The sequence below is a fragment of the Mirounga angustirostris genome, unplaced genomic scaffold (assembly GCF_029215605.1).
Source record: "Mirounga angustirostris isolate CCGP_5_RB_7025 unplaced genomic scaffold, mMirAng1.0.hap1 SCAF_10, whole genome shotgun sequence".
Classification (NCBI taxonomy): Eukaryota; Metazoa; Chordata; class Mammalia; order Carnivora; family Phocidae; genus Mirounga; species Mirounga angustirostris.
The window spans coordinates 70,801,365-70,813,411 of record NW_026991718.1 but is presented as its reverse complement, the minus strand read 5'-3'; the positions used below and the strand labels follow the sequence as shown (position 1 = coordinate 70,813,411).

General features: G+C 35.2%; 1 protein-coding gene across 1 annotated transcript in view; it reads left to right on the top strand.

The window, feature by feature from the left end:
- The window catches only part of GTF2A1L (general transcription factor IIA subunit 1 like), a 51,451-nt gene extending 39,771 nt beyond the window's left edge, over positions 1-11,680 (top strand). The window contains exons 8-10 of the mRNA XM_045885033.3: positions 2,397-2,657; positions 3,593-3,682; positions 11,435-11,680. Coding sequence (XP_045740989.1) covers positions 2,397-2,657; positions 3,593-3,682; positions 11,435-11,542 — 459 coding nt within the window. The 3' untranslated portion in view covers positions 11,543-11,680. The remainder of the gene's footprint in view (positions 1-2,396; positions 2,658-3,592; positions 3,683-11,434) is intronic.
- Positions 11,681-12,047: the final 367 nt, after the last annotated feature.

Genomic DNA, 12,047 nt, shown 5'->3' with positions numbered 1-12,047 from the left:
TATTCATCCTTTTGAGGGCTGAATAATATTCCATTTTATATATGGACCACATCTTAATCCATCTGTTTAAGGGTATCTCGGCTCCTTCCACAGTTTGGCTATTGTGGACTTTCTTAAGCAGCATTCTTGCAACTATGCCTGGAGTCACAGGGAAGTGAAGGATATTCCCTTGTTGGTTTCATGGTGTTAGTTATAAGACACCTCTTTTCATATATAACCCAGAAATCACACCCCTAACTCAAGGTAGTCTGTTTTTAAAGACTTTTGGGGGGTAAAAGTCCGCTAATTTCCACACTCACCTGCTCCTGTTTTCCTTATCACACTTTCCTGCATTTCCTAGTTTCCATTAGGATGGAAAGCATGCACTACAATCGCATGAGCATAGCTTCTCAGAGAGCTTCCCTCTCCACAGAGGAGGCAGCCCTTCATCTCTTCAAGGAGGTCAAGTGCTCATTAGACTTCTTCCCATTTACTGGATATGCAGACTATTAAAAACTGGACAACTTTTTTATGATGAGCACTGGGTATTATAAGTAAGTGATGAATCACTAAATTCTACTCCTGAGACCAATAGTACACTAGATGCTGAGTAGAATTTTTTAAAAAATTTAAAAACCCACAAAACTTAAATCCAACGGGGCAACTTTTGGAAACTTCTCTAAAATTTGAGGTAAATATTTAAATTAATTAGTGCTGTTTTTAAATTTCAGTTTCCAATCATTTATTGCTACTACACAATTTTTGTAAACTGACTTATATCAGTCTGAATGTTTGTGTTCCTCTGCCTCCCAATTCATATGTTGAAATCCTAACCCCCAAAGATGATGGTAGTTAGGAGGTTGGGTCTTTGGCAGTGAGTAGGTCAGAGTGGAACCCTTATGAGTGGGACTAATTGCCTTATAAAAGAGACCCTACAGAATTCTCTAGCCTCTCTGACATTGAAGACACAGTGAGAAGGCACTGCCTGTGAACCAGAAAGTGGGCTCTCACCAGATACTGATTTTGCTGGTGATTTGATCTTGAACTTCCCAGCTTCTAAAACTGTGAGAAATTAATTTCCATTGTTTATAAGCTACCTAGTCTGTGTTACTTTGTTATAGCAGCTCAAATGGCTGAAGACAATTTCCTTATCCTTTTAATATCTTCAGAATCAATGGCAACACCCCTTCTTTAATCCCTGATAGTGTTTGTTTTTTTTCTCTTTTTTTCTTTGTCAGTCTGGCTAGAGGCTTATCAATTTTATTGATCTTTTTAAAGAATGAACTTTTGGTCTTTCTCAATTTTTTCCTGTTCTCAAATTCATTTATTTCTCTTTTTATTGTTTTCTCTTTTGCCAGGAGCTTAATTCAGTCTTCTCTTTTTAGTTTCTTATGGGTAGAATTTTAGGTCATTGATTTGAAACTTGATTCCTTTTGAATATAATCATGTAATGCTGTAAATTTCCCTCTAGGCACTGCTTTAGCTACATTTTACAAGTTTTGAAATGTTATGTTTTTGTTTGCATTCAATTAAAATTATGTGCTGCTTTCCCTCATGACTTACTCTTTGATCCATGGGTGTTTAGAAATGTGTTAATTTTTAAATATTAGAGGATTTTCCAGATCTTTCTGTTACTGATTTCTGGTTTAATTCCTTTGTGATTAGAGAACATACTTTGTGTGTGTTAAATTTGTCAGGATTTGTTTTAGAGCCCAGAATATGGTCCATCTTGGTGAACATTATGTGTGCTCTTTAAAAAAGTGTGCCTTTTGCTATTTTGGGATGGAGTATTCTGTAAATGTCAATTAGGTTAAATTGTTTGATTGTGTTTTTCAGGTCTTTTACATCCTTACTAAATTTCAGTCTACTTTCTCTATTGTTCACTGTGAGAGGAATGTTGAATTTTCCAACTATAATTATAGATTTGTCTGTTTCTCTTTTCACTTTTTTCAGTTTTGATTTCTTTCTGTTCTTTTGTGCTTGGTTTATTTCAGCTAGTATAATCTTTTGTTTTTTGTTTATCCATTGAGCATGATATCACTTTACTTTCTGCTTCATTGAATTATTGTTTAAAATAAAATGAAAGAGTTAAAACCTAACAAGTACTGTATAAATTTAAGGTGGTATATATAAAAATGGACAGTTATTACCTGAAACTGGTAAACTCATTTGTTGTCTATGTATGAGTGTAAGTGGGTTTACTTTATTTATGGTTTAAAACTTACCCCATTTTGCACAGAAATGCTGGGATTGTTCTAAAATACAAAATTAGGGAACATACATAGGAAAGGAAAGAAATATAGAAAAGTATATTTTAAGATCACTTGTGAAATGTTTAACTTTATATTTTGTGTGATAAAATGTATTATACACCTTTTTGACTTGAAAAACTTTATTGCATTTCTTTCTCTTTCTAGGATTCTAATTCTCATATGGATTTAAGCATTCAGGTAACTGATGATGATATTAATGAAATAATTCAAATAGATGGAACTGGTGATACATCTTCCAATGACGAAATAGGAAGTACAAGAGATGTAGATGAGAATGAATTTCTAGGGATTATTGATGCAGGAGGCCTGAAGGTACTTGAAGAAGAAGCTGACAGTATATCAAATGAAGATTCAACTGCCAACAGTAGTGATAATGAAGATCCTCAAATAGACGTTGTAGAAGAGGTGAGGATCACTTTTGAGCTGAAACTTTTTTTTTAAAAATTAAATTTATAGCATTTGTACTTTAATATACTTCTAATATACTTGGTTCTTTAACATACTTTAATCAAGAGGAATCGCAATTAAGATTAACCCTGTCTTTAGTCTTTTAAAATGAGACTTATTTGTACCCTTGTATTTAAACTTTTAATCTTAAACTGTAATTCAAGCAGTACTAAGTATTTGGGAATCGGCTACTATATTTGTTGGTCTTAATTAGGGATAGTGGGAGGTTTAGAGGCCAGGAGTGGAGGTACAGAAGGCAGGCAGGTTAGAAGCATACAGTATCTGCTCTGATTCTAATAAATGCAGTAAATTTTTGTGGAATGTAGTAAGTAGTACTATCACTTATGGTGGCCTTACAGATGTGCCAGGTATCACATTAAGTCTTACTTTATGTTATTTAACATTCCCACCGCCCTATAGGTCTTATTACTGTCCTCATTTAACAGATGAGAAAACTGAGATATGAAGAGTTTTAGTAAATTGATGAAGGTCAATCGTGTAGTTACTAAATGTCCAACCTGGGATTCAAGCTCAAGTTATTTGACTTTTTAAGTAAAATACTATTCTCTTTCCAAGTTTGTTCGTTCGATCCTTCCTTCCTTCCTTTTCTTTTTTTTTTTTTTTTAAGATTTTATTTATTTATTCACACGTGAGAGAGAGCACATGCGAGAGAGCACGAGCAGGGAGTAGAGGGAGAAGCAGATTCCCTGTGAGCAGGAAGCCCCATGTGGGGGTCGATCCCAGGACCCTGAGATCATGACCTGAAGGCAGACACTTAACTGACTGAGCCACCCAGGCACCCCACCAAGTTCCTTTATTTCTATATGTATCTTTGTCTTTAAAAAATTCAGAGCATCGTGAAATTCCTTAATGTGACCATATTTCATCTTTAGGACCCTTTAAATTCTGGAGATGATGTTAGTGAGCAGGATGTGCCAGACCTGTTTGACACGGATAATGTAATCGTCTGCCAGTATGACAAGGTACTGTATTCACCTTTTAAACTGTGGGTTTATTAATTGCATTTATGGTAGAAAGGTATGTAAAATGATGGACAATTATGGTGAACTACAGTTCATAGTTAATCTTGAAAAAGCTAGTTATGTATATTTTATATCTAACACTGTGTTGTGTTCTCAGTGATACCAAAAAAATGATAGTTCTTATCTAAAGGAGGTGACAATCTTATTAAAACAAGATGTTTCTGTATGTAATAAAAGAATGGCATACAATAAGATGGTAGGTAAATCAGAAGCTAAAATCTGTGACAGGCAAATCAAATGCTAAAATACATGGCATATAAATCAAATGCTAAGATGAGTGACACGTAAATCAAATGCTAAGATATGTGGCACAGTGAGTCCAAAAAGTAGCTAGGAAATACAAGAAATCATTTATAGTTGGAGTTCTCCACAAATCCTTCATGGGTGATGTGGGGCTTTGAAATAGGTCTTAAATGATTTGTAAGATATAGATAAGTGTGGAGAGTAGACATTTTGAGTAGAACAGCTTAATACAAGACAGAGAAATGAATGCATGTAGAATGTACAAGGAAGCAGTGAAGAGACAGCTCTGCCTTAAATGAAGTATTCTTCTTTTGGATTTATTAGGAAATGAGGCTGGGTTGGGGACAGAGTTGGCAGCAGACTGGAAAATCCAGAATCCTGGTAGGAGAATTCAAACTTGATTTGAAGGACGTTAGCATTCTGAAAATGTTACTGAGAAAACTAATTGGTTTTAAAACTGGCTATACTTGCTGATTAGGCAGAGGCAAATGGTAAGAACAGGGATAGTGCAGACACGAAGTAACCAGAGCCCAGAATAAGGATGGCAATGTGGAACATGGAAGAGTCAGAGATAGAAGAATCAATGGGACTTGGTGATTATTTGGACATTAGAGAATGATCAACAAAGAGAGTTGAGGGGCACCTGGGTGGCTCAGTCTGTTAGGTGTCCAACTTTTGATCTCAGCTCAGGTCTTGATCTCAGGGTCATGAGTTCAAGCCCTGCACTGGGCTCCATGGGGCCCACTTAAACAAATAGTTGAAGGTGTGTCAGTTTTCAAACCTAGAGATTAAGTTAGAAGTAATTTAATTTTACAACTAAAAGAGAATACTGCCTTTTCTTCTTTTTAAATACTGTATCTGTGATTATGTGGTAGAATATTCAGCTTTTGTCTTTAATTCCTGCATATTTACTTCTTTGTTTTTAGCAGCTTTGAGATACAATTCACATATTATACAACTCACGTTTAAAGTGTACAATTCAGTGGTTTTGTATATTCATGGATATGTACAGCCATTAACATAGTCCATTTTAGAGCATTTAATCACCTCAAAAAGAAACACTATTTCCCTTTAGTTCTCACTCCTATATCTCCCCATTTCCTCCCATCCCCCCCGAGGCCTAAGAAACCACTAATCTACTTTCCGTCTCTTTAGATTTCTCTATTCTGGAGTTTCATATGAAAGGAATCATATAATAAGTGTGTTTTTTCTGTGCCTGCCTGCTTTTACTTCACACAGTGTTTCAAATACATCCATGTCATAGCATGTAACAGTTCTTCATTTTTTTAATTGCTGAATCCTAGTCTATTGAATAGATGTGCCGCATTTTGTTTATCCAATCATCTGTTGATGGACATTTGGGTTGTTGTCGTTTTTTGGCTATTATGAAGAATGCTGCTTTAAACATTCATGTACAGGTTTTTGTGTGAACATGTATTTTCATTTCTCTTTGGTATATACCAAGGAGTGAAATTCCAGGGTTACATGGTAATAATTTGAGGAAGTACCAGACTGTTTACCAAAGTGGCTCTACCATTTTCCATTCCTATCAGCAATGTATGAGGGTTTAGATTGCTCCACGTTCTCACTAACACTTGTTATCTGATTTTTTGATTCTAGCCATTCTAGTTGGTATGAAGTGGTATCCCATTGTGATTTTGATTTGCATTTCCCTAATGACTAATGCAGATTTACATCTTTGCCTTTTTTTCAGTAACAATTCCAATATACTCGGGAGAAACAAAGGATGGTGTTTTGAATTGCTATAAAAATAAATCCTTTTTTTCTAAAAATAAGATCATTTTCCCTCCTATAACATTTTATGTAGATAGAAAATGGCAATTGAGATGCTGGTAAACATAAACACAAGAAGGAATAGGTAATAGAAAAGGGACCATTCTTAGTTTGAAACTTACTTTAGCTTCGTATAAACAGTATATTGCCTTCTATGAAGAAAACACTATAAAGCAGTAAGTTATGTATGCATTCCATAGAGTCACAGAGAATTTTCTAGACCATTATGGATATAGTATCCTTTGTTGTATTGCATTGTGGGAAATAGCTTGTAATTAATTACATAGTGCTTTGTATTTTTCAAAGTGTGTTTTCATATATTGTCTTTTGCTTCTTATAGGGCAGGTAGAAGGAGTGATAGTAGGTGTATAGTGTTAACAAATCTAGTTGTCTGAGAGTCCTCTCTGATGAATATATATTTTTTTATTTTTAAAGATTTTTATTTATTTATTTGACAGAGAGAGAGATAGCAAGAGCAGGAACACAAGCAGGGGGAGTGGGAGAGGGAGACACAGGCTTCCCGCGGAGCAGGGAGTCCGATGCAGGGCTTGATCCCAGGACCCTGGGACTGTGACCCAAGCCCAAGGCAGACGCTTAATGACTGAGCCACCCAGGCACCCCTGATGAATATTTTAAAAACAGTACTGAACATTTTAAGTCAAGGCACTGGGGAGCCATTGCACTGGGGAGCCATTGAATTGTTTTTAAAAGGGGCTGATGAAGTTAGCAAAGAAAATGTATCTATAAAGTCAAAGTGGGATGCAAGGGACCACTGCCAACAGTGGATTTTTATGAGAAAATAACTTCCCAGTTCTGGGCATTGGTTGGCCCATTTCAAGTAGCACTTAATATAACCAGACTCAAGTAAATTGAAAGAGTTTTCAGTAACCTTTTAGGAGCTTTACTAGTCAGTGTGTGTGTTTTTTTTTTTTTTTTTTAAAGATTTTATTTATTTATTTGACACAGAGAGAGAGGAATCACAAGTAGGCAGAGTGGCAGGGAGCGGCAGAGGGAGAAGCAGGCTCCCCGGTGAGCAGGGAGCCCAATGTGGGACTCAATCCCAGGACCCTGGGATCATGACCTGAGCTGAAGGCAGACACTTAACGACTGAGCCACCCAGGTGCCCCTAGTCAGTGTGTTTTGAAGGCCAGTATCTTCAGTTTGCCTGGGAAAGTGTTACAAATGTAGACTTTTGAGTTTTACCTCAGAGTATGGAATCAGAATGTGCATTTTAACAAGACCCTGAGGTGATTTGTATGGTTATTAAACTTTGAGAAGTTTTTTTTTTTTTAATATATTTTATCTGGCTTTGATTGCCATATGGAATTTACCTTTAAAATTTGTAAGTTAACAATTAGGGAAAAACTTGAAAATATTAAGATGTGCCATGAAAAAGGGTTAAATGAAGGTCATTGGTCACCATGCTGAGTGGAGAATTAAAGGGTGTAATTATGTTATTTCAGAGGCTTAGAGAATGTCTGAGATTAATATACAGGTTAAAGTAATAATGCTATTATAGGGAGATTAATGGTGAAATGGAAGCTTTAACTATAGATGGGAGTGTTCTATGCCATAATTGGACACTATAGTGGAATGTAAAACTACTTGAATATGTTGCATCTTCATGTAACAGGTTAGCAAACTTTAGTTGCGTATTCATAGTTGGCTTTGTCTGTTAGATGCTGGTACAATGAATAATTGCTAGGTGTGTAACAGTATCTATCTATCTATCTATCTATCTATCTATCTATCTATCTATCTATCTATCTATCCATCCATCCATCCATCCATCCATCCATCCACACGCTTTGTTTTCTAAATAGATACTGCATACATGCCTGGTAAAAAATCAAAACACTATAAAAGATATACCATGAAAAGTCTGGTTCTTACTCCTACACTGTTTGTGCTTCCTCCCAGTAGCTCCCTGTCTCTTCCTTGAGTGTAAAAATGTAACCAGTTATAATAGTTTCTTAATATATTTATAGTGTCTTTTTATTCAAGTACAAGCCTAAAAGATAGCATAGTCAACACTGTATTCTGCATCTTGTCTTTTAAGACAATATATCTTGGAGATCTTTGTCTTAATATTTTTATAGCTGTGTAATTTTCCGTTGCAGAGTTATTAAAATTTATTTCACTGATCCCCAACTGATGAATATTTGAGTTATATTTCAGTCATTTGCTATTGAATGACCACATCCACAAGACATTTCATATGTGTGCAGTTATATCTATTTAAAAAAAATCCCCAGCAGATGATTTTGGAGTTATTGTAAATTCAAGCCCCACATTGGGTGTGGAGATTACTTAAAAATAAAATCTTTAGGAAAGTGGGATTACTGGGTATTGCTCTCCTAGACTCTATTCCAGTATATATTCCCATTACAGTATTTGAGAGTGCTGCTTTTCTTACAGCCTTGCCAAGGGAGTGTAATAAAATATTTGAATCTCTGCTATTATAAAAAGTGAAAAATGATGTCTTGGTGAAATTTTTAACTTTTCATGTGTCTAAGGACTATTTCTATTTTTATGTGGACTGCTTGTTCCTATTTGTCTATTTTCTTAAAGATTGGGTTATTGGTGTATTTACTAATTTCTAAGAGCTCTATATTGTTTGGGGGGAGATTAGCCCTTATATGCAGGAATAGTTTTCCTCACTTGTTTGCTTTCAGTGCTTTTTCTTTCTATTATGCAGATGTTATATTTGTCAACCTTAATTTTTATGGCTTCTGATTTGGAGTCATGAATAGAAAGCTCTTTCTTAAGATTTTAAAGGGATTCACTCATGTTTTCTTGTAGTATTTCTTTGGTTTCTTTCATTTTTCTTTTCCAGGCAGCTACCCAATTTTCCTAACATCACTTATTGAGAAGTCTATTTTGTCCACACTGATAAGAGAATGATTCCTTTATCACCTACTACATTTACCACTATATTTGGGTCTACTTGATTTCTTTTGTCCTATTGGTTTGTCCATTGGCCTGTACTACATTGATATAATTATTAAGGTTTTTAATATCTGGTAAAGTTAGTACTTCTTCATGAAGCCAAGTCAGGAAAATATTTAAAAGAGGAGAGAGTGTTGAAGGGTGCCAGTAGATCAAATATTTTAAAAATTTATTGCTAGCTATTTTATCTCTTTTGTTGCTCTGGTAAAAGGGCTTTTTCACTGTATCTTCTAATCAGTGCTTATATAAATGAAGGGTATGGATTTGTGCATATTAATTTTGTATCAATACTGAATTATTATTTAGTAATATTTTAAAAGATTTATTTGAGAGAGAGTGTGTGCGCACGCACTAGTGAGTATGGAAAGGGGGCAGAGGGAATCTCAAGCAGACTCCATGCTGAGTGTGGAGCCTCAATGGGACTTGATCCCACAACCTGTGAGATCACAACCTGAGCCAAAACCAAGAGTTGGATGCTAAACTGACTGAGCCACCCAGGTGCTCCATTATTTAGTAATTTTTTACTTGATTATCTTAGAATTTTCAGACATGCAGTCATTGCATCTGCAAATCTTTATCCTTTCCAACTTCTGTACCTCTACTTTTTTATTTTTATTTTTTAAAAAAGATTTTATTTATTTATTTGACAGAGAGAGAGATAGAGAGAGAGGGAACACAGGCAGGGGGAGTGGGAGAGGGAGAAGCAGGCTTCCCGTGGAGCAGGGAGCCCGATGCGGGGCTCCACCCCAGGACACTGCTGAGCAGAAGGCAGACACTTAATGACTGAGTCACTCAGGAGCCCCTCTACTTCTTTCTTCTTGTTTACTTGCATCGTCCACTGCAAGTTGTACTTTCTCTTACCTAATTGTATTGGCTAGGATCTCTAGAATAAAAACTTGGATAACCCTTGTCTGTCTTGATTTTAGCGGGAATACTTTTAGGGTTCCCCACTAACCACTAAGACAGCTTTTAGGCTAGGTGTGTGTGTGTGTGTGTGTGTGTTTATGATGCAGTCTTTGATTCTTATAGAGTTAAAAAAGTAAAATTCTTTAATTTATTTAATGCTTTCTCAACATTATTGGAGATTATTATATGATTTATCTCCATAGGTCTGGTAATACAGTTTTTATATTAATAAATTCCTAATATTGAACCATTTTTGCATTTTTAGAATAAATGTACTATTTATGCACTATTTCTAGAATAAAATTACTAGGATGAGTTGCTGCTGTTACAGTTGTTCTCCTCTAGTTATGGTCAGATTTTATCACCTATGCTGAGTTCAGGATTCTGAATACTCTCAGGGACTTTTTTTTTAAAATTTATTTTAATTATTTTTTTCTAAGGACTTTTTAAGATATGTCCAAGTATAAAATTGAGAGTGAAACTCAGAAGAAATTTTCTGTTATTAGGACTTCTTTCCCCCCATACAAATAAGGGTTTATCATTTGTGTTTTCTTATGCTTCACAAAATGCATCTGAATATTGGTCACATGTTTTTCTTCTTTGACTTGACTGTTTGCAATAAACATCTGGGTTTATTTTTATTTTTTTTTAAAGATTTTATTTATTTATTCATGAGAGAGAGAGAGAGAAGCAGGCTCCCAAGGAGCAGGGAGCCCGATGTGGGACTCGATCCCAGGACCGTGGGACTCGATCCCAGGACCCTGGGATCATGACCTGAGCTGAAGGCAGATGCTTAACTATCTGAGCCACCCAGGTGCCCTAAACATCTGGGTTTAATTTTTATCCTTGATTTCAGATCATACATATCTAAGGTTTTTAAATAGTCACTTGTGGTTTATCTAGAGGTAACAATGATTTTATGATTTCTTACCTCTTGAAGTAGTAGGATTTTCTAGTTTTTATTTTCTCTGTATTTAGACTGATTTATTAAATCCAAGGAACTGCCAGTAGAATCTAATAGGTAATAAACTGTATCTTCTGACCTTGCTCAGTACTTTAACTTTCTCCTTCAAAATGAAATTCCACTTTTTTTCATTCCTGATAATATTAACTACATCTTCTCTGTTTATTCCTTTGTAGACATACTGAACTCTTTGTTGTTCTTGAACAATCCAGGTATCCCCCTCCTTAGGACTTTGGTGCTTCTGTTCCCTTTGCCTAGAATGCTCTCTCTGGTTAATATCTTCCTGGCTTTATCCCTTACCTTCTTTACGTCTTTGCTCAAATGTTACCTCATAAGTCAGGCCCCACCCTGGCTTTCTTATTTAAAATTATAACCCACCTCTGTATTTGTGATCTTCCTTTTCCTGCTCTAGTTTTCATAGCACTTCGCATCTTTTAATATTCTTTATAATTTAGGTATTTATTAGGTTTCTGTTCCCCCCATCCTTTCTAAAATATAAACTATTCAAAGTCATGAATTTTTCCAGTTTTTAAAAAGTAATACATAAAAATATATATACATATATATGTGTGTGTGTGTGTGTGTGTGTATATATATATATATATATATATTTATTTATTTATATTTTAAACTGATATATCTACAGTGCCTAAAACAATACCTGACTCATAGGAACTCAAATATTTGCTGGGTGAATGAATAAAATATCTTGAGGAGGTCTTATTTTTAAAGAACTCCCATTTAGGGTCAGAATAATCCCATACGATGTGCAAAGAATGGTAAATGATCCTTTAACTTATGAAATTAATTAATTTAGACTATTTTTCTCCCTCCAGATTCATCGAAGCAAGAACAAATGGAAATTCTATTTGAAAGATGGTGTTATGTGTTTTGGAGGGAGAGACTATGTATTTGCAAAAGCCATTGGTGATGCAGAGTGGTAAAACTTGAGTTCGATACACCATAAACATCAGTGGGACTATATTACATATTGTGAAACTTATTTTTATTTTAAATATAGTCCAATACAGAGCTGCTCAAATTTTTAGTTCACTGTATGGAACTTAATAAAACAATAATTCAGATGCAGATACAAATATCCAATTTTATATTTCATTTGTTGTTTTAATGGGATTTCTTTTTTTAAAAGCCCTCATTATTGATAGCATTATGAAGCATAAATGAATCACATGTGATGGAACATGAAGAAATGTTATGGTTCTTTAATCTTGAGGTAAAATTTAAATCAGACTCCAATTCCCCTTCATGGTAAGGTTGGTATCAGTTATTAGATCGGGGCTGGTGTCCTCCCATCTCTCCCCAAACCATGTTACAACAGATCCTGGAGAGTTTTGTAGTTAGAGGGATATTCAAGAAGCCTTCTCTAGGTTTTCAGTCTACACTGATCACTAGTGATAGGCTGACCTTGCAAGCCGAAGTGGTCCCTTG